General features: G+C 39.0%; 1 protein-coding gene across 1 annotated transcript in view; it reads left to right on the top strand.

Moving 5' to 3' along the window:
- Positions 1-24,281, top strand: part of LOC139717085 (polypeptide N-acetylgalactosaminyltransferase 2-like) — a 111,867-nt gene that overhangs the window by 64,220 nt on the left and 23,366 nt on the right. The window contains exon 8 of the mRNA XM_071628596.1: positions 12,802-12,905. Coding sequence (XP_071484697.1) covers positions 12,802-12,905 — 104 coding nt within the window. The remainder of the gene's footprint in view (positions 1-12,801; positions 12,906-24,281) is intronic.

Raw genomic sequence — 24,281 nt, 5'->3', positions numbered from 1 at the left:
CAGTCTGGGTGCATGCACTGAACTATGATTATGATGGAATGTAGTCTGGCAAGCTGACTGCACATTTTGCATTAGTATTATGTAAAAACATGTTCAGTCTCATGACTTTCAAGTACCGGGTAGTTTTTTTTTTTTCTTCTTCTTTTTTTTTTCTCCTCCACACTTTAATTAGACTCTCAATGCTCTGTTTATTTGAATTCCCTTCTCTTAAGTCAACTTGAATATCGACTAATGTTTCTCTTTAAGGTTCATCTTTCAGAGGTTGATATGTGCAGTTGAAACATTATACTATGTAGCATCCTGTAATGGCTTTCTTTTGCAATTTGAGCTAGGGCTCTGTTTTTGTTTTGTTTTTTTGCTTTTTGTTTTTTTGCTTTTTTAATTAATTTCATTCCATGCTGTGTCGGCCTTGACGAGAGCTCGTCATGCGCACTTCATAATGCAGTACCACTATCTCAAGGAGGGGTGCAGCATATTATGTTTCTATTTGAGAAGATAATATGTGGTGTTTATTTTCATTTAGAGGGGGGGGGGGAGAATGGTGAGGTTGAATGGCAAATCTTCAATTATTCTAAAGCATGAAGGAGCTATTCAAAAAAGCAGCATTGTCCCATAAAGTGGAAATTTCTGCACATTTCTTGCAAGATGAAACTAGCCCAAAAATGAAAGCAGTTCAAGATTTTTTTTTTGTATTGTATTCTGTGCCTTTTTATGCCTCCGCCACGGAGTGGTGCCGGAGGCATTATGTTTTCGGGTTGTCCGTCCGTCCGTCCGTCCGTCCGTCCTTCCGTCCGTCCGTCCGTCCGTCCGTCCGTCCGTCCTTCCGTCCGTCCGTCCGTCTTTCCGTCCGTCCGTAATGAATTTTGTGGACAAGGTAACTATCAAAAGCTGTTGAGGTATCCTAATGAAACTTGGCATGTATGTGTATTAGGGGCTGAAGTTGTGCCTATCAACTTTTGGGTGCACGTGCTCAAGGTCAAAGGTCAAAAGGTCAAGGTCAAATACATAAAATTTCACTATTTCCACCATATCTATGCAATGCCTGAAGATATTTTCTTGAAACTTAGTGTATGCATGTATTACCCAATTTAGATTCTCTGGTGAAAGTTTGGGTCATGAGGTCGAAGGTCAAAGGTCAAAAGGTCGAGTAAAAGTATTAAAACTTCTTTTTTTTCTCTGTAAATTGGAAAATTGTTCAAGGTATCTTCATGGAACATAGTATATATACATGTACTGACTGGCAGTGATTATCTAGAGAATGTAGGGTTCATGGGGTCAAAGGTCAGGGGTCAAAGGTCAAGTGCAACACTTCAAAATTTTACTATTTCCCTCATGTTCATGCAATGCCAGCAGGATTAGTATTTTTTTTTTTTTTACACTTGGTGTATGCATGTGTAACCTCATAGAAATTCTCTGGAGAGTTTTTTTTTCTTTCTTTTTTTTATTGCCTCAAAGGTCAAAAGGTCAAAGATCAAGTGAAAGTGCTGAACTAACTTTTTCCTCCATATCTCGGAAGTGGCTCAATTTATCGTGAAACTTACTGCATATCTATGCATGTTCTACCTGAAAGTGATTATCTTATGAATTTTAGGGTCAAAGGCCAGATGAACATGGTAACAATTTACTATTCAGTACAGAAATTGCACTTTTTCTCCATACCGGTACCATGAAAATTACTCAATGCATAAATGTATGAATGGGTCAAAGTCAAGTTAAAGTCCTTAAATCCCCAAATACATGCTCTCCTATTCATCCAATTAAACCAAGGTCAAGGAAGGTGAACATTCAACACATTTGTGACAAACTTGTCATTTCAATATTTTGCCAGTTTTGTGAAAATGTAATCACACATTGTCCACATGTACTATCTAGACCTATTAGGAGAATCATGCATTATGGCGGAGGCATAACAGTCGCCATAGCGACATTTCTAGTTTAAAATTGTTATTTGTAGTTTTCTTCAAGTTCACTAGTATGTAACATATACTGTGAATCTGTTTCCTTTTTACCGTAGTAGGCCTATGTGCTACAAAAGCCATTAACCACCATTGCAGCAGTGTGCTCACTCAAAAGTTGTCACCATCCTTGAAATTAAAATCACACAAAATTCCTCCCAACCAGCTGGCCGACCGTGGCAAATTAATCGTATGAAAATTTCCTTTTTTACAGTACATCAGTGCTAAGGATGAAAGGAATAACATACAGTAAGTACAGGTAACAGTGCCCTAATCTGTTTGTGAACTTTAAATCATTGGTGATTAAATCTTTATCTGTATCATATGTTATATCATCTTGACTTTCTCTTTAACCAAGAGATGCGCAGGTCCCAAAAGTTATGCCAACTTCCATTCCAAAGCAAACCCTAGACTTGTTTACAATCACGGGAATTCAAAAGGACGATATGTGTAGGAACAGATAAACAAGCCAGAGAGGTAGACCTGTCACTGTCAGACCTGTAAACACATCTATTCAAGCCCATGTCATAGTGAATTGCACTTAAGAAACTGAAATAAATTTATCATCGACAACAGCAAATAATAGTAAATAATAAGGACTGCAAACTTCATGAGAAGTAGTTAGGTGTTTTGGCTGTGTAAATTCATCGGATAAAAGTCATCATATTTGCAGTCTAGACATGCTTTCCCCCAAATCTGGAGGGACTGTATGCCTGCTGCCGCAGATAAACACAATGTACAACAGTGTGGTAAAACCATAGTATGTCTTTTGGGACACATGTACAGAGTTTGTTTGTTTGTTGGTTTTTTGTTTGTTTGTTTGTTTGTTTGTTTGTTTTTTGAGGGGGAGGGAGTCATCTTGCAGATTTCAGATTGTTGAAGTGAAACGAGTTGGCTAACATGGACACAAATACATGGAACAACACTGAATCTGTGAATTTCGTAGAAGCTTTTAATTTGCTGTAGAAATTTGAACACAGATGTCTTTGGAAAATTAAGAATAGGTTTGACACCATGAAGGCCCACACTCTATTAAAGGAGTGTTTTTAACCTTTGAAGGGTATTACTGTTATCCCTACCGAGACAGCCTGCTGATGGTCATAGTACCGTCACAGTAACACCTCTCTGCTCACACAGTGGAGTTATGGATTTGTGGAAATTATGAGCGAATACGTAGATGTGAATATTGCAGTGGGAGAATGATGGGATTACTACAGTATGCCATTATGAGCCATTAAAATGAGCCATGTTTGAGCAATATGTTGTGCAGCATTGACGGAATCGTTAATAGATATTGGATATGTTAGTGACTGCAGAATGTCTCTCTTTGGGGATTATGTTCTCAGAAAATTTAACATACACACACACACACACACACACACACACAACTAAAAAATGTAAGATCATTCGCCTACAATGTACATTAGCTGTAGGGGTAGTGATCTCTGCTGACATTTCGCAGGCGACGCTCTGTCCCTTGAATTAATATCCGGGAAATTGTGAGGGTTGGAAAATGAAGGCTAACTCTTATTCATGACTTATTTGAATATATCTGTAGCCTACATGAAACCAGCCCAAATCCCAGACACACACACACACACACACACACACACACACAAAAACTCTGAAGTTTCCTTGTCTATCATATCAGAAAAATGATGAACCATGCAAGACAAGAATTTTGGCAGAAATTACCTGGAAACCACAATTTAATCAGTAAAGTAGTGCACTGCTTTCTCCGTTTCTGGAACTAAATGAATAGTTTACTCTCTAGATTGTGTCTAGATACTTCTGAGTGTGTTTAGAACTTTCTGTCTACATTACCTTGTGCAATTCTGTGTCACTTTAATCGCATGTGGATTTTTGATAAATGATACCCAAAGTCACCGAGCATATTTGTAATTATCATTAAATCTTTTAAAATATAAGATTTGGACAGTTTTGCTCCAAATACGCCAGTATTGCAAAAATGTACCAGCTCCCAATTGGATACAAGACAAGATGTCTGCTCTGCAGTCTTGTTCTGAATCTTCCGCCAAGAAACTTGGCCCAAAGAAAGCGACATAAATGACAACGTTTTGTGGATATTTGTGATGCCCATCAGGCGGAATCATGGGTTAGTATGCATCGTTTGCCACAATGTCTCATCAATCACGACTTCATGTTCATCATCTGAAAAGAATCAATGGCTTGATGATGAGCTAATCAAAGAGTCTGAAAAGCAGGTTGATTAAATTCATCTCTCCCAATTACATGACCTCACAGTCTTGTGTGTTGGAGCTAATGCATTCTATTGTAGTTGAAATTGATTGGTCTTATTCTTTCCGTGCATACTATTTAGCCTTTCACACAACATTTGACATTTCATTACGTGTACAAGTATGTGACTGCTCCTGTATTTACGTGGCTGCCTGTCACTCATACACCATGACATGCCTTGACTCGTGATATCACTTTTTAATGTTGATATTACTTTTGAATGTCCATATCATGTTCATAGATGCCAGGCTTCTAAGTTACAACAAATAACATGTGAATCGTAATCTGATATCATATCCAAATAGTCATTACTTAAATTAAGTTTAGCCTCAAGTTGTTATGTGCAGAGCTGTTTTACAGTCACATTATTTTTTTTCCCAATTTCTTGTAAGAGAAAGTCGAGATTGGACATCTCGCAATCTGCTTTCAACATTTATTTGAAACAAGGTTATGTGGCGGGGCAATCAATTAAAGCACAGAATATTCATTCAGGCAGATAAATTACTATTACCATGCAAAGACATCGTTGCTTTTCTCATTTGCTGGGTAAGTAGAACAACAGGCATTTTGTTGTATTACCGCAAATTAAGGAGATCTTGAGGAAAGCTTGTTGGCAGATGCTTGGTTTCGTGTTTTTTGTGGGGTTTTTTTTTGTATTTTTTCCCTCGAAGCATGAGATCATCATAAGCTCTGAGTGAGATATTTTTACAAAGGTAACTAAAATCCATTATCATGAGCTCAACATCTGTTGCTGGTTTTTGTTTTGTTTTGTTCTTATTGTATACTGTACATGGGTATTTGGGTACATTGTATCTTATTTCACTGTTGCATCATTTCATCACTTTCTGATCACATACAAGTCATTGTGATGTGGATTATGAGTAAAGCTTCAAATCTTTAATAGCTTGAGCTTATTCTTGTGAAGACTTAATAACCTCTCCTTATGCTTATTACAGTTCTGCTTTTAATTTTTATGGTGTGGCAGTTTTGTAAACTCTTAGCCAGATGAAATATACTTTTAAGGTGTCATTTATTATGTTACCTTTTCATGAATTGATAAAATTACCTATTGAATACATGTTTATGATCATATGTTTAGAAATAAAACCATAGTTTGATTTTGTAACCGCAAATGAAATTGTATGAGAAGAGAAGTTTGTATAAAGTGAAAGCAGCATTAAGCATCTATCTTTGTGAGTAACCCTGTATGGGAGCTAAGAGACTGACTGAACTTAAAGGGATGGTACAGTATTGGTGGAGATGAGAATTGGGCTTTTAACTTTTTGCGAAATACCAAGAAAACACTTATGAAATAGTACAGAGCATGCCATTTTAAGAGGAATTCAAAGTTTATTTGATGAAAATCGGGTTTGGAATGACTGAAACATCAAAAAACAAAGTAAAACAAAGTGATCGTAATAAAATGTGGGTCCCACACTTTATTTGAATTGCTCTGTTTTGGATATCTCGGCCATTTCAAAACCAATTTTCATGAAATAAACGTTGAATTCCTCATGGAATTACATGCTCTTTCATATTTCATAAGAGTTTTCTCATTGTCTCACCAAAAATGTTAGAAACCTGAAATTGGGTCTCAACCAAAACTATATGATCCCTTTAAACAAACTGAAAGCCCCTACCTAAGACAGTGTGCTATGAGAACGACTCATACAGATTTGTGCATGTAGGACTACCCATGCATCATGTGATACCACTTATGATATTTAGTAATGTAAAAGTAATATTTAAGTTTTCATTACCAAGTTTTAATGCCCAAAGATGCAGTTCCAACCCAGAGCCTTGCCAGTATACAATTTGTATGAGCTCTTAAGCTATGCATAAGCCCTAAATGTTAATGTAAAAAAAAAAAATTAGTCAAGCCACAAGGTCATTTGGCACTACTATGAAGGCATGCATATTATAGGAAAAGTAAAAGATGAGGCTTTGCGTGTGATTAGATTCATGAAAACACCGCTGGCTTTGATTATTTTTTCGGTCATATTTATCCCACTCGCCCCTTTCCCTCCCATCATCGTCATTTCGTTGTAAGAGCACGACCGAAACCTGTCAGGCGTGCAAGCCAGCCTCGCAGCAATGTTTAAGCAATGAGATGACAAACCTGTTCTGATGACTTTGTGGGCTGTGGGGAATGGGAGGCGGGGCTGGTGGCTGGCGGTAGGACGTACCTTTCAGAGAGGACTTGATAGCAGGTGGAAGGAACAGCTCATATCTTTGGGGGCACTGGGAGAGGGCTGTGGTATCGATGGGGAGGTGATCTTAGATACTGTCTATCCCAACACCGTTTTGACTTTATGGGATCAAGAGGCTAATTCCTTCCAGACACTGTGGTTTGTTTGGGGTTTTTTCCCTTGCCTTACCCTTGATTTTTTTGTCAGATTGCTTTTTTTTTTTAATGCGAGAGTGGAGGAGGATGTGGAATAAATAGTTAAATTGCAGCCCTTAGTCCTGACCAAGAAGTTTTTGGATCATATTGTCCTTGAGTCATGTACTATGACTGCATAACAGTTTCTTTGTGAGCTTGTGTATTTGGCTCGGGGTCTGATTTGTGTTGTGCACTGTGAGTTAGTGAAAAAAAAAAACTTTTCTTCTTCTTCTTCTTCTTCTTCTTCTTCTTCTTCTGCTGCTGCTGTATTCCAGCTTGGATGCATTCTCCTTTGCTTTTCTTTTGTTTTGTTATAAAGTGGCCTAATCTAGTAAGTTTGTCAAGATAAAAGTTATCTATTTTCAACAGTCATGGTTTAAATTTGCAGAGATGAATACTTTTGCCAATCTTCCAGACTGAAAACTTTCATGTCAAATGATGAATGTCGAGCTCTTTGCCAATGCGGATACGATTTGCAGCCAATATGATATTCCTCCTTGAGTGACGTCCAATGCTTCCAACATTGTGGGGTGAGGATAACGCATTATGGAAAATATTACTATTGCCCAGTCAAGCAAGAAGCCCCCCCCCCCCCCTTCCTATTTTGCTTACCCTGAGGAAGAAATTATCAGTTGCCAGGGCAAGTTGGGATGTTGGTTTGAAGGAGCCCAAGGCGGAGGATGGTATCAACAAATGTGACAATCCTCCAGTGTGCGAGTCTCATCAACGTGAAGAAATTGTGATTTCGAAGAAAGGCGACCGTTGCTGGATGCATGCATATTTTCTTTTCATTTTCGGTCCATCATCTTCCGCTAAACTATTTTTGGAAAGAAAAAAAAAATGTTATTGCTGAATTTCGGGAGAAGGATCCCAATCACCCGGATATGTTGACAGAACTAGGCCGGGCATGCATTTCTTCTTGATTTCCCAGCAGCGGAGTTGTACATGGAGACAGATTTTTTTTTTTAGCGTCAGTGAAACCGAAAAAGGGCCATGAAGCTTGCCTCTCTGCGCACCCACCTGCCTTGATTAGATAATGGAAGCCATCACTAGCATTGTTGCCGAGGTGATGAGAATTTGATCCAGATGGTCTTAACCCACAGTGCCCTGTCGGTGCAGGCTACAGTGTAAGTCATCCCCATGACTTTGAAAGTGTTGGAGTGACCTTTACTCAAGATGAGATGCTCGGTCCTCGGTCATAACCTTTTTTTCTTCTTCTTTTTTTTTTTTTTTTTGGTGTAATTATGGCCTGTTTGTGTCATAACACATTCATAAAACATTCATAAAACATTCAACATGTGTTTTATTTTGAGAATTCTTTTTGTGAGTGAAAGTTTTAATCAATGACTGTAATGTGTTCTAGTTAATACTTCGTTCAGATTACTGTATGTTCGTTTGTTTTTCGTTGTTGTTGTTGTTTGCTCAGTCTAATAATTCTTACCTTATTCATCCTATACATACAGTAAACAGCTTGGCTACAAATTTATGAATGAGTGAATGAATGATAAACTTTAGTCACATTCTCTCTTTTTTTGTAGAAGTGAAAGTTATTGAGATTTGTGTAAGCATAGATTACCCATTTTGGATATTAGGCCAGTGAAGGTCTTCAAATGTGCCGCATTTCTAGCCACTTGTATCGTTTACAGAGTGAAAATGACTCAAATATGTACAGTGTATGACATGAGAAGCCCAAACTGCATCCTGTATTGCGCGATACACTGATCTCTGTCCTACATGTATGAGCAGCATATACACCATTAATACAGAAGCTCATCTTCATGAATTGCATGACGTGCTGCCATTTTGGAGAGAGGCGGCCGGGTGCCCATTAGGGCTTTTCTGACGTGCATTACTGACTCTTGTTAGAGGCATGGACATGATCTGACTCTGCTGATGGCTAATGACTGCCCATTAGATTAAACTGAATTGAATTTTTTTTAGCCATGGATACATATTTTCATACAGCATCCTGGTTGATATTAAGTCATGGAATCAACAATGGACAGAAAGCTTTCTGACTTCTCCCTGCATTGTTAGGTTCCAGAATTATTGTCTTGGCTTTCTGGTTAAACTTGGCAGTACTTGTTATCTTCAGAGCATTCCTCATCTACAGATAAAATTCTGTTGCCGACGACGATCAACATAATTTATGATGACCAGTGGCAGTGGAATGACATGAGGCAGTGGCGGTGCCAAGCCGTTCCAGGGGAGGATCACGATGCCGCGATGCCGCTTCCATGCTGCGGGCGGGGCGGGGCAGGGCTCGGGGAGGCTGATTAAATCAATTAGTTTGCCACTAATTGATTTTTCACTGGGACTTTGAAGGGAAATGTGGCCAATCAGCAGGGCTGAGGGACGCGATCCATCACTACGCGAGACTTGATTGTCAGGAACATGCTGATGCATGTTAATGCCTCAGTCTTTTTTTTTTTCTGAGAGAGGATGGAGTCTTAGCATCATTCTTCGCATGGATTACGAGGAATGATGCGAAGAATTAAGCAAATGCAATGTTTAGGCAAGCTTTGGGAGATGGTGGGAGAGGACAGTTGCGCTAGACGTTCAGGCTCAGTGACTGGGGAGGGAGGATTTCTGTTGCTTGGCAACAAAGACAAACAAATGTTTGCATTTACTTTGTGGTGTGTTATGTTTTCTTGTTTCACCATAAACACTTTTTCTGGCCTGCTTGTGTGTTCAAAGGAAAATAGGGCCAGCTGGAGATCAGGCCAATCAATATTCAGTAGAGATACTAAGTAGTATCCCTTTATGAAAACTTACCAACAAGTTGCAGAATTCCCCTACTTTGCAAAGGTTGACAGGTTGATATTTTCTACTGTAAAATAAATGTGAAACATTTCATGGTGTGGAAATCTTTCAACATGTCATGCGGTGTGATACCAGTGTAACAATCAAAAGAAGCAAATAAACTCACATTTTACTATATTCCAGTCCACACAAAATTGTGTTATTGCTTGTAGGCCTAAAATATTGGCAGTCAGGGAAGTTAGTATGTGGAGTCATATTGCACAGTTCATCTTATTTGGCCAAACAATAGAATTTATATTGCCCTGAAAACTTTTACCTTCTCAGCAATTGTCTGCTAATGTCTGCTATTGATGGTGACTGTGATGATATGAGTAATAATAGTGAATAATAAATGCTACCAGGCTTTGAATGCAACTCCTTTTGTGTAAAGAGCATGTTATATGTGCCTTCAAATGGTTTTGTACCATGATAATTTATTTTCATAAGCAATCACTTTGGTCAAGGCACTCAAGCAATGAATAGGGTGAAGTGATTCGAGAAGAATCACAATGTAGAAGTGCATCTCTGTTGTTACTGTACAACAAGCTTTCTATTAATGCTACAGTGCATTTGGCTGCAGATTTTGCCCCGCCTCTTCCTGAGCTTCAGCTTTCACTTGAATGTGACACTTTGGGTCTGGCTGCAGCACCACTGTTTGCTGAGATGACATCGCTATGAAAATTAATGTCATACAGGGCCATTAACGTCATCTGTTTGCTCCAAGACGACACCGACTTCTGTAGAGCATCAGTTGTTTCGGCCCATGAAGCACACAAGTGCACTCTCTCAGGCTGTGCGGCCTTGTGGAGCAATTTGACTTGCCCTCGAAACCTGCCTCGTGAATCTTGTCTGGGGCTCATCAGTGACAGAACCTGTTCGATGGTGTGATGAGGAAGAAATTTGCTAGCATTATTTATTCATTTCGTGGGACAGGAAAGGAAAGAGAGGGAGAGAGAGAATGAGAAAAAGGAATAGAACAGATCTCAGACAGATGTATGGAGAGATAGAGCAAGAGTGATGAGATAGAGAGCCTCAGAGGTTGAAGTGTGAGAGACTGGGAAACAGATGAAGCGATAATGCTTTTAGAGAGGAGGAAAGGTGAAGAGGTAAAGAAGAGCAGACACAGAAGATGAGAAATGGATGGAGAGTTACAGCTACAGAGAGCTAGATGGATAGAAGGATAGAAGTAGGTTCTAGAGAGAGAGAAAGAAAAATGGACAGGGGGTGAGGTGAAGAGCAGAAGCAGGGAAAATGAAGTACAGGTCAAGAAATGAAGCTACTAAGACCAGAGATCGACATGAGCAGTGGCCCATTGGCCCGGGACCACTAAAAATTGATGTCGGGCCACCAAATTTCCACAAAGGCTATCTTTTGGTGGCCTGATCTGGCACTTGCTATTCAAAATGTATTGCTATGTTTCCATTTATTTCCGGCCACTACATTTTTATTTCAGGTTAACAAAATTTCAGATTTAAAGATTTTTGTAGCTTGAATGGGCCATGAGAGAAAAAAAAAAGTTAGTCTCGAGCCCTGTTAAAGGGATTGTACAGTTTCGGTTCAGTCCTAACTTCAGATTTCTAACATTTTTTGGTGAGATAATGAAAAACCTCTTATGAAATATGAAAGAGCATGTAATTTTATGAGGAATTCAATGTTTATTTGATGAAAATTGGTTTTGAAAAAGCTGAGATATCCAAAAAGAGTGATTCTAATAAAGTGTGGGACCCACACTTTCACACGATCGCTTTGTTTTACCTTGTTTTTGGATGTTTCCGTCATTCCAAACCCGATTTCCATCAAGTAAACTTTGAATTCCTCTTAAAATGGTATGCTCTGTACTATTTCATAAGTGTTTTCTTGGTATCTTGCAAAAAGTTAAAAGCCCAATTCTCACCTCCACCAATACTGTACTATCCCTTTAAGAGAAAAAGATAGAGAGATAAAAAGAGATGGGAAGATAGGAGTAGAGATGAAGAGTGGGACAGACACAGTAGTCAGCAGACGAAGTAAGTAAGGTAATGAAAGACAGTCAAGGAACTTGAGTGGAAACCGCGATGGCAAGTACAGCATGGCAACCCTTGCGGAAATGGAGAACTTACCGTTAAGCACCTCATAGATTTGAAAAAACTGGGCCCAAGTGAGGCCAAGTTGGCTTTAGCTTTATAGGTGAGTCTACGCCAGTCAGGAACTGGCATCAAACCAGCCGACCAGCTTACCTTGTTTATTCCGTGAATTATCTTGCCACATCGGGAAGTAGTGCAGAAGTGGTATATAGATTGGAGACGAAGTGGAAATGAATAATGGAACAGAACAGGAGGCATTCAAGAGTGGGGACACAAGGAGCTGGAGTTGTGCAAAAATAGTTTCAAAATGTGAAGTTCTGTTAATGGTAGACGACATAAAAAGCTACAATTCATAGAACCAGAATACCACAGCAATTAGTATGAATACGGATGAGATGTTTTCTAGTGAAGCTGAGGAGGAAAAAACAGGATGTGACAAAAAGGGAAGTGAGAAAATCATCAAATGAGATCAACCGGTAGAGGGAAGAATGGATTTTGTGATTTTATGGTGGTGATTATTGACCTGAGAGTGGCAAAGAATGAGAAGTATGCAAGTTCCAATGTGCTGTTCATGTGTGCTACAAAGTGTGCTACATATGAAAAGCACATATCTAATACTGTCTGATCCTGTGTTTAACTAAAAAAGCTTTCTTCCTGTTATAGTCAAACTGATTGAGACTTTTGTTTTGTTGTGTTTTATAGTATATAATTGTCATGTGATTGTTTTCTTGAAATGGAATCTGCATGATCATCCCAGTGCTGTACATGTCTGTTGATATCTGAGTAGAGTGAAGCTGACATTGTAATGAAGTCTTCATAAAGAAATGTCAATATTCCTTTTAGCTGTCTTTATTTTTATGCTCCCTTTTCGTGGCAAGAGCAATGATGTTTCACTGTAGATATGACTACATACAATGAATGTGAAGGTATTATACACTAATAACCAAATTAATTTTGAAAGATGCCATGATACATTAAATACCATATCTACATAACATTGTGTGCTTTAGCAGTATGTGCCTTCTTTTCTTGCATTGCAATTCAGGTACTACATCAAACGCCATCAAATAGTCAAAAAGGATTTTCTTGCAAGTTGAAGTAATGTTAAATACATTGCTGCTTTCATCGTTCATGGTTCCAAATGACTGGTTCCAGGCATTGAAGTTTATATATGCAGCAATTAAAAAAAAATTACCATGTTAGCTCCAATGATTGGCACCTGATACAATCATCAGATAAGCATACAGAACCAGTATCCATAGTGATGACATTGCATCTAGACTGTTTCAACATCCTCTGGTTTTTTTATTTCCCCTTCTGCCATTCCTATCCTGATCAGAACACCCATGATTGCCGGAGGTCTCTTCACGATATCAAAGCGGTGGTTTGAAGAATTGGGAAAGTACGACCTGATGATGGACGTGTGGGGTGGAGAAAACTTGGGTAAGTGCAGAGACTTTCAATTTTTCATCATAGACAAGGGCTCATCATGGATGGAAGACAGAGAGAGAGAGGGGGGAGGAGGGGAAACGGATCAGAAAGTTTGGAAGAGACTTAGAAGGTGCATTCACAGTAGAATCACTGTGGCATTAAATACCACAGTTATTTGTTGGTATCATTCTCATTGGCAGAATACCACGGTTGTAAATACTGCAGTATTTCACTGGGAACCATTCCTATTAACCCACTGAGGACAAGTTCCGAGTATACTCAGGCAAGCGTCTACGGGAAATGCGTGTTGTAGCAAAATCAAACTGTCCTCAACGGGTTAAGGAATACCATGGTATTTTCTGGTAAATATTGCTTATGCTCATATCTCCAATGACAAAAGTCACATTTAAACGTATCACATCATTTGAGAAATACACTGCTGTGCAATCACTGGTATTTAGTGACACAATTCACACTCAAATTTTGCATGCATATTTCGTGCAAAGTTTGAATAACCACCCTATATACCACAAAATTTTGTAGTGTATTTGAGTTCGAATTATGAATTACCGCAGTATTTCAATGGTAACATGAATGCACCTATAGTTGCGCCCTGGCCCATATCACCTGTAATACTGTATTTATGATCATAATGGTACATATTCGTGAGAAATTGAGCCTGTACTTGAAGAAAGAGAGACAGGGGGTACTTCTGTCACCTTAGTAGCACATTTAATGTGTCACATGGTGATTGCATTTTGACAATGTAACCAAAATTCTTTCTAAATTTTTTCAATGTGAAATGGGGTTGTTCTTGCCAATATATGGAGATTATGCTGAGGATTAAGAGTTTAACATGTCTGATGTTTTTGCATGTGCATACAGGTACATGTATGTACAGATCCACAGTTCAACAAACACTTCTGTAGACCATATATTTGTCATAGGAATGTCATAGGAAGACAAGCTTGTTTAAACTGTTGGCCTCAGTGGTCTACTTGATAAGATGCTTAAATGAAAATGAAAGGTTTCATGATGGTATGAGGTGAGAACAGGATTTGGATGTTACATAGTCATTTACTTTTGAGACATTTGTAACTAAGCAAGGGTAGTATGCAGGCACAAGAAAGGGTCATCTTATGTTTTTGGAGCTAGCAACTGTCAGTGTTAAGCTGGAAGTGTTGGTCCTTGTTCAAGCCAGTTTTGCTTTCAAATGCCACAAAAGCTGATTTGTGGGGTTTTTTTTCGGTTCTGTCACTACTGTGAAATTTAATAGTTTGTTTTTTTTTCCAACCCAACAAAGCAGAGCCGAAAAATAAAGTGTAATAGAATTGGTAATTTAGCCAAAGTATAGAGAACCCAAAATTACATGATCATATCCATTTTTATTTGTTTGTGTGTGTGTGTGCTTTGGCTGCTTTGGTTGTTGTCCTCAGTGGGTTCCTGTCTGTTTGGGGGCATACAGTTTAATACCTGGTATGTATGGGAGCTGACGCACATAGACACTTGGTGTTGGAAAAATGTTTCGGCCGAGGGGCGTTGGCATAATGATGTACGCACAGATGCGTCACTCGCTTCATTGATACGCTGCCCACGTGCCAAGTGTGCGATTGGTTTCATGTGTGCAAAATGTGCGTTTGTGTGTGTGTGTGTGTGTGCGTGTGTGTGTGTGTGTGTGTGCGTGCGTGTGCATGTGCGTGCATGACTGGATGTGTTAATACCTTGAGTTGGGTACAAGAAGATGTCCTGATACTAGAAGAAGGTGATGATGAGTAAATGTGTTCATCCTGCCACGAATGAGTGACACGCACTAGCTTACCCCTCCCTACCCTCCTCCCATCCGAGCATGTTTCTGCCAAGCAAATCTGAGTACGGAGGGGTTTTCTAATTTGATTCTGTCCGAGGGCAGAGGGCCCTGGCAGATACTTCGGCGGGGATAGTAATGTTGACAGGTGCAGTTGGTCATCTCCATTTGCAGAGCTTGTGCAAATGGAGCGCTCTGTGGAGAACAATCACTCACTTTGCGCAATTCAATATTCTTCAGATATCGAAAGAGGCATTGGAGTGTCATTTCACTTCATGATAATTTCTTTTGATGGGAAAACAAACAAATGACAAAAAAAAAACAAGATGTACAGAAATTGAGAGGATACAATCATCGTGTCGTCAGACAAGGCCTTGTCTGCAAATTGGCAATAACCCGTAGGAACCAGTGAGGAAACAAAAGCGGGGAAATTACTTCAAACTAAGCAGTTTGGGTGCAGCGCCAGCTGGTAATGAGAAGAGTTTGTGGAAGTGCAGCTAGCGTGATGAAAAGTGATGCCAGCCATGAGCTTGTCATTGTATGGAGCAGTCTTGTGATTGGTGTTCTGAAATCACCCTGTTGGGTTAATTTTGTTAACCAAGAGTTGGGATAGAGCTTACCTTCTAATCTCAGTGGAGATTTGCAGTATCACTCGGTGTGCCAAGGTGCCTGTTGCAGCTTCTTCTATTGATGACAGTTTTCTTTTGTTCTTGCTTTATTTCCTGTGTTAATTTCAGGGGAAATTGTGCATTGTCCTCACAGGCATAATTCAATAACTCAAATCTTTCCCTTTTTTTTGTCTTAATGGTACTTCACTGAAAGAGAATGTACAGGGAAGGGGTGAAGGATAGGATAGAGATGCAATAGCTTGCGGTGGATATTATTCTTTACAGTGTGACACCTCCAAGTATCTATATGGATGAGCAAGATCCCTATGTGGCTGTAATTCATTTATCAGACTCTGGAGCATTGATCCTTCTCTGTTTGACAAGGAAACGTCAAGGTTTCGTTGCCGGTGAGCGGGCGCGAGTTAAGATTTTAATAAGTCTGGTAAAGTGCATGAAACCTCTATGGCTGCCATGAATAAAACACCTTCCTTAGAGGCTTCTCTTTCCCTCCCCCCCCCCCCCAATCTTCCCATTGCCGGTTAATTCGCTCCAACCCCAATTAACGGTCCACGAGCCATCCTGAGTGAGCCGAGCTCCTCCTTTATGGAGTTTCTCCATCCTATCTCCTACCGATGACTCATTATTATAGTTTGTCGTGGGATCATGCTGAATTATTGAGAACAAGTGGTTTTGAACAGGCAAAGTGTGGTAGATCCGTTCTGTCTTGGGCGATGAGGGATAACGAAGGTCAGGGGAACACACGCATCTCAACTTTAACTGAAATGTCCCTGTCGTAAAACAAGTAGAGTTTGTAAACAAAGAAACGATCAGGAAGACTGTAATTTGAAAAAGGTGATGTTGTCAAGTCACAACTTGACACATGTTTCCATGTTTGAGGCCCCAGACTGATTGCAATGGGAGATTTTCACAACCCCTCCCCCTCCCACACACGCACACACACACTCCAAATCAGCATATAAAAAGCATCTTAGCAAGTCAAGGCTCACTCAGTTGTACAAAAATACTATCAGTAGTCGATAGCACGTAGGAAAATATCTTCTTTTTACTTTTGATAATGCTTTTTACAAGTACAATTTATAACCTTAACTGTTTTGTCCAGAAAAATAGCCTGTGATGTACATGTAAATATGTTGTGCATGCACAAACAACAGTATCCGCAGAAACTCAATCTCTCAAACTGCCTTTTCCTCAGCAAGACTTTCCATGAGCGATAAAGGAACGCAACATTTCATATTGTGAATCTTGATAGATTTTGCAAATGAGGATTATTGATGTTGAATTTCTTTTCAACAGAACAATAATTTTTGATACCTTGTGTGTGAATTAACAGTAAGAAATTTGGGTATGCAGCCCCAGCATTGTGCTGCAGTATTCTATGCAACATATAGATGAGCAGTTTCCTTAAGAAGTTTAAAGTTGATATATTGTTCGATAAGAAAGTTTGTGTAATGTGTACTACTGTAAAGCAAGAAATTTATGGCATGGAATTTACACAAATAGGAGCTGACTGCCTTTTTCACGGCATGACATTTTTACAAATTGCCACTGGCATTCAATGCTTATAGTGTAGTCAAGAACTTTTGCGTGCATTTTGATTTCATGAATCTGGGCTTTCGCAATATTTGCAAAATTCAAATGTACACAAAAATGTCTAGCTTTACAGTATCACAATGCCAAAGCTGGAGTCTCTCTCCTCTTGTACTTTCTGCTTTTTTTTCTTTATTATTATTTTTTTTTTTTGGTGCTCTCACTTAATGCCAATGGGGACCTTTGCTAGGAATATGATATACCCTGTGGACTTTAGAAGAATGGTTGTTGCTTTCATCATCATCATGACTATTAACATACCTGCAAACACCATATCGTCGCTGGGGCGACAAGACCTCGTATCTACAAAATGTCAAATGTTCAGGAGAGCCAAAAAACATGGCGGCCAAAGCACTGTGGCAAAGGGGAAAGCCTTTCCCTTGACATGCCGTGGTGGCTTCATTTTTGGAGTAAGACAGTTGGGATTTGGACAGGACATCACTTAATGCATTATTTGACCATTAATCCAAAAAAGTCATTTTCCCCAAAATTGCAGATACAAGGTCTTGTCACCCCACCAGCGATATGCATTTGCTTTAAATGATAATAGTACTAATTTTGAATATGAACACTTGTAATGCACTGGTATCCGTCACGAGTATACTTATGGCGCAGAGGAAGGCAGAAAGAAGGTACAATGTATCTATGAAGAGAGATATATTACAGAAAGAGAGTGGAGAAAATATTTACAAATTTAAAATGCTCGTCTAAATATCCAGGTTTTGAGTGAAATTTTAAAGTTTCTATCTTAGAGAGGACAGATTACAAATGTCTTGTAGGAGTTTATTCCACTGGAATGGACCAGCATATGAAAATGTTATGTGAGTATGATATTTCACGGATTATGACTTCAAAGATGATTTCGTCAGTGGTTGAATTCATACGCAAGAACAGCTTTGATAGGATGAGAAATGAATAGATCCCTCTTCAAGAGAAGAATTTAGCAATTTTCCGTCTCGGATGTTACAGTGAACAACGTATTTGTGTTGCAGGTTTCAATATTTTTGCAAGTTGTTCATTCCACAGTTTTGCAAATATCAGTCTCACCTGGAGAAATTTGCAAAAGTAAGAATTCTGCAACAAATTTTCGGCGTACACAGTAGTAGTTTCGATTACAGACGAATGATCAAAATTGCAATTTTGATACTGCGGGCTGCTGTTATTTGAGCCTTGCAATGAGCAATTCTTTTTGACTTTTTTCTGATGTGCTGAAATGAAAAAGTTGAATTGTCTTTGTATGGCTGGGACGCAGTGTCACATTTCAATCATTCATGGTTAGTGCCGTCGTCATGGCAACTGGACATGAATCAAAGCTAGCCGTGCTCATGCACCCTCAACTACTGAAATTCCCTCCTTGTTTTGCAGTGTCGATATCTTAGGTTGACAGAGTTTACACGAAAGTAATATTTTTAACTCCACCAGCTGCGGGTCAAAATACCACACCAACAAATTGAAACATGCTGTTTCTTTTAAGAGTCACTGTTGTCTTTTCTTTTTTTTTAACCTTTTCTTTTTTTTGTGAGGGAGTGAGGTTGGAGAGCAGTGATAGAGCCAGATGAAATAGAGAAAAGGTTTAATACTGTATGTCACAAATAGGATGCACTCTGTATTATTGTACAGGAAGGCATATTTTTAACCATATATGGCCGAGGGGGCAGGGAGGGGGGAATTAAGAATTAATCAATCCGTGAATGTGCATCTTGAGTTGCCATATTTTGTGAAACTAGTTTCTCAAAAATATTGTGCATAGTGTTGAACTTTCTTCTTTTGTGGATCATGTGTTACTGGGGGAAAATAAGGGGCCTTTCACACCATGCATTGTTTAAATTCCTGTAAAGATAATCTTCATCAGTGCTATAGTTACATGGTACTTTTCTAACACCAGTTCAGTTGTGGTTTAAAACTGAGTTTAGTCAGGAGAAAATTTGTCAGGAGAAAGAAAAAAAAAATCTTCATCACTGCTATAGTTACATGGTACTTTTCCAGTACCAGTTCAGTTGTGGTTAACTGAATCTTGTCAGGAGAAAATATGTTCAGTTGATATGAATGTTTAGGTTTTCAAATTCATTTATTTTGTAATGAAACTGATATTCAAGAAGGAATAAGAAAATATGAAGACAAAATTTACATGATGTCCTGCACATTACAAAAACTACAAACATCGATTTTGGTTTTATTGGATATACAAAGAGTGGATTGCACCAGGAGGGGGGGGGGGGTGGGGCAGGAGAGAAATTCTTGCTGGTTATTGCTGGTTGATTACCAAATTGCTGCAAATGATTCTTGTCAAGCTCTAACAGATTACACAAGAGTTTGATGATGTCTTTTGCACACTAAAAACAAACAAACAATAAGAAGTAAAAAGAACTTCACAAAGTCTTAGAGGAAGAAGTAAGCTCTCAAGGTAAGACTATTTTTTTTACATGCAGACTTTTAAATTGCAGGTTTAAGGCCAAGTAAAAAAAGAAAGTAGTTTCTCGTCCGGGTTTTTTGAGCAAGGCGATGAGGGAGGTCCTTACTATTTGATATCTTACTATTTTTTCGAGGATTGTCAAAATGAAAGTAATATGTGTTTCTCGTCCGGTAATTCTGAGAAAGGTAACGAGAGAGGGCTTTACTATTTTCTATATCCAATTTACGAAATGAAATATCACTCTGGTAGCTGTGTTATGAGAGACCAGGTCCCAAGTGTATGTCTTGCCTGCACTCTATGTGCATTTTCAAACAAATAGATATATGTACCATACTTGAAATGAAACTTCATGCATGCAGAAATATATTTGCTTTTTCTTTCCTCTACAGATGTCGAAGGGAAAATGGCCATCTTAATACTGATATTTAGTGTTGTAATGGCATTTCTGATACCAGTGTACTTGCAATTCTGATTGTATTGTGCTATTAATTGAAACAGGTATAAAACATGTCTTTCAACAAATGTACAACTGAAATAAATTCCATGATATTCAAAACACTGCTTTATTTATCATTTGTGTTTGTGACTTTTTGTGTCCACACAGCTGGTATATATCTGCATTTCTTCACAGTACAATTGTAGCACATTCAACTGGAAATTGGCTTGTACAATAATTGCAGATGGATGTCAAAATGATACTGATATGGCATTATAGCATTAAACATTTAAAGATGTTTCTTCATGTTCTAAAAAGACATTTGATAATCACTCATTATTTGGATGATGAATGATTGTATACCAAAACTACATATGTTGTATAACATGTACCTGTGAAGGTATAAAGTCACATTCTCCCTTCATTTCTTCCATGGCCTTCATTACAGTGCTACCAAGAAGCAGCAGTGATATAAACCACTTATCATTTGAGTGATGCACAATTTAATACCAAATCTGCATATATTGCTGTTTATGCATGACAAGTATACCAATTTAACTACACTGTGACTGTATTCATTCAGTCATATCAAGGGTATGGAAAAAAAACATGTTTTTTTAACATAAAATATACACATTTATGCATCACTTGTTGAACCTATGAATCCAACCATTATCTCTGGAAATGCACAGCATTATTTTTGCCTTTCAACACAACACAAACTTTCTGAGTTAGATCTTTTCTCATATGAAAACTTATTCGCTCAAGGATTTAAAATGCCGCAGACAGTACTGCCAATTGTCAACCCTGTGAAACAACCACCTGATTTCCTTTTTACTGAAAGACAGAATACAAACCAGTTGAATACTACAGTGTATATTCACTATTTAAAGCCGTTCGCTGTGCACACGTGCGCTTGAGATCGATTCTCTCCATCACTCCACGATTGTTTTTTTTTTCCAGCTCCAGAACGCATGCTATGCTGGCTGGCTGGTCTCCTCTACTACAGTGAAACCCCGTTATAACGAGTTCGGTTATAACGAGGAACCGCTTATAACGAGGTGATCGCGTCGGTCCCGTTTTCCTTTGCGTGTAATGGCAGAACGAATCGGTTATAACGTGTTCGGTTATAACGAGATTCCGGTTATAACGAGGACAATTTCGGTAAATCATGATAAAGAAAAACATAAGCAATTTGATCGGATATAACGAGGTTCCATTTCTTGACCAAATTGCCGCTTTCAAACACGCGACAAATGAAACATTGGAAACCGAAATCTCGCTATCCACGTCTTTTCCCGTTTTGCAGAGAACCGTTCCTTCCATGTTTTCTTCTTAATCACGCGATAAGACACAGGAACACCTTCCGATGTTCCTACTAAATTATTAAACATAATCATTCCATTTTCTTTTTCGCGAGAAACGCGTGCGTGATATTAGGTCACACCACAGCGCAACGAGAAAAAAAAAATAGATAACGCATTCAAAAACTTTTCATGTAGCGACAATAAAATTGTGACCAAAAATGGACAATTGGAATGCGTGTGCAACTCATCATTATATCCTTTCCAATTTTAGTTCCGACTTCAAGTTCTTTCGCTGGTTTTGAGCAAATATGAGTTTGGATGATTAAAGCCGAAATAATAAAATCATCGCCCCGATCCCGCCGGCTGACAGTATAGCGTTAAAATAGTTGAGTAACGCATGTCAACCTATACTCAATCGGTGTTCAGAAAAAGAAGCAAACGCATTTATTAGTTTGAATAGATATGGATTTGTTCATTATCATTTAACAAATGATAATTTAAATATGAAGTGTGTATGATCAAAGCAGAAATAATTAGTGAAATCATCGCGATCCTGCCGGGTGACAGTAGAGTAAAAATAGTTGAATAACGCATATTAACCTACCTGGCGGTGCTCGGAAAAAGAAACAAACGCATGTATTAGTTTGAATAGATCTGGATTTGTTCATTATCATTTAACGAATGATAATTTAAATATGAGTGTGTATGATTAAAGCCGAAATAATTAATGAAATCATCGCGATCTCGCCGGGTGACAGTAGCATAAAAATTGTTGAATAACGCATGTTAACCTACTTAATCGATGCTCGGAAATAGAAACAAACGCATTCAACAGTTCAAGAACGGATGTACAAAACGCGAAGAGATTTTCGAAAGAAAATAAAGAACGCATTTTTAATCCCTTCGAGCGCAACGATCATACATTGTATAAAATTACAGCCAAATGATTCATGAAATTATCGAATTCCCGCTGGGCACCAACCGAGCGTAAAATACCTCGCAAGTTAGCGGTAAACAACGCACGTATGTTACTCTGAAATCATCGCGATCTCGCCAGGTGACAGTAGCGTAAAAAAAAAGTTGAATGACGCATGTTAACCTAAATCAGAAAATGAAACAAACGCATTTATTAGTTTGAATAGATCTAGTACAGATTTGCGTAAACAGGATGACAACCTCCCACATTCAATCCTGTCACATAATATTATTTTCAAGAACGGTCGTACAAAACGCGAAGAGATTTTCGGAAGAAAATAAAGAACGCATTTTTAATCCATTTGGGCGCAACGATCATACAAGTGTACAAGATTACAGCCGAAATGATTCTAATAATCGCATTCCCACTGGGCACCAACAGCGTAAAAATACCTAGCAAGTTACGGTAAACAAGGCCTGTATGTTACTCTATATATTTGCCCCCACATTTGCGCTGGTGTTTAGAAAAAGCTTAACAAACAAGAATTACAATAAAGAATTAACTTATCATTTCAGCCTCTATTTCTTCGTCTAATTCACAAATAATTTCCCTTTATTCTCTCAATAATAACGCTCAATAATTTTGTTATAACAACGCAAAGGATATGTTTAAGTTTCATGATGGGTATATGACGTCATGCTTATGTTTTTCTATGTTTTTGATGAGTATGGTTATAACGAGGTATACCGGTTATAACGAGGTAATATCGCCGGTCCCACGGACCTCGTTATAACGGGGTTTGTGGTTACATTGCGCAATCAATCTAGCAGCACATGAAGCGGGCAGCAACAGCACGAGAAAAATGTACAAAAGGTGCTCATGCAACGTCCAGTCTACATCACGACGTACCGAGTGCGCTCACACCCCAGGCCCGCCCATCCAACTACAGTTCAACTGCTTTGTGGGTCATTCCTTCTTGCCGAGCTCGCAGTGTGAAATGCATGCGTTATTACATACGCACTACAGAAGCTATACAGCTGTACTACAGCTAAGTAGAGGATGCAAGGCGTAATTAGAAATAAAGACATCACGATTGGTAGGTGAATTGTCGATTTCTTTTTTTCGGCGGCCGAAAAAATAGTAAATATCAAAAAAGTCGATGCGGCAACTGAAAATCGATGCGGGCGGGGAGCGGGCTGGGACGAGAACTATGAATTTCTTGGTATTTTCAGCGCCATTTTGAAAATAGTAAATAGTAAAAAAATCGATGCGGCGGCCAAAATCGATGCGCGCGAGGACGAGAAACTGGTTTCTTTTTTTACTTGGCCTAAGTCAGATTGAACGAAGGTTTCCTCAGGGGGCAATGTCCTGATTTGTACTCTGTGTACAGTGGAGCATAAACTGATTATGTCCTTGATGTAGGCATGCTGTCTGCATGACCAAGACCTCATTCAAGGATCTTGTCATTCGCCGTCTCTTCACTCGGTTTTGAGAATGACGGCGGAATGGGGGGTGGGGAGGGGGTAGGGGAGGGGGGTAAATCAAATCCCCTAGTTTAGATTGGGCGGTTTGCGGTGTCTTGAAGGCGGGTATGCCCGAGTATCATAATGGAGGGAGAACTTGGAAAGCTAAGAGGGATGACATTTTCTACTTTACAGAATCACTGGATATATATGCAAGGGGAATGGCGCAATTTGCGCTTGCCAGCTCTCAGGGGCTGTCCCGTTAGCGTGCTGTTAAAGATTGGATGCGGCGGCGGGGGCACATCAGGAGAAAGCTCTCAAGCAAATGGCATCGATCCAATGCATGGATGCAAACTGCCCGCAAAGTGCCTGGAAATGCATGTTTATGGGCAGATTTGCCCACTGATTATGGGGCGACGCATGAGATGACGCGATAAACGGGACCAGAACATAGATGGTGAGGATTTTAGGCACATCAAGGGCTTTCTCCTCCTTCATCGTGCTCTTCTTCTGTCTCTTCTTCTTTTTCTTTTCCTTCTTCTCTCTTCTGTTTCTACATGATCCTCCTTTTTCTTTTCTTTTTCTTCCTTTTATATTTCCTTCTCCTTCATATTCCTTTTATTCCTTTACTTTTTTCTGCTTGTTCCTCATTTTGCTTCTCATACAGTCTTCTCCCTCTTTTAACTTCTTCTTTTCATCCTTTTTCTTCATCTATTTCTTCTTTTCCATATTTTTCTTTGTCATCCATTTTTTTTCTTTGTTTCCATTTCCTTCTCCTCCCTTTCCTTCCTCTTCAGTCTTTCTTATTTTCCTTTTACCTTCAGCTCCTTGCT

Source organism: Diadema antillarum, unplaced genomic scaffold (assembly GCF_040938485.1).
Source record: "Diadema antillarum isolate AM-2024a unplaced genomic scaffold, OU_Dant_1.0 scf00000007, whole genome shotgun sequence".
Classification (NCBI taxonomy): domain Eukaryota; kingdom Metazoa; phylum Echinodermata; class Echinoidea; order Diadematoida; family Diadematidae; genus Diadema; species Diadema antillarum.
The sequence above is the reverse complement of the archived record's forward strand: the minus strand, read 5'-3'. Positions and strand labels throughout refer to the sequence as shown.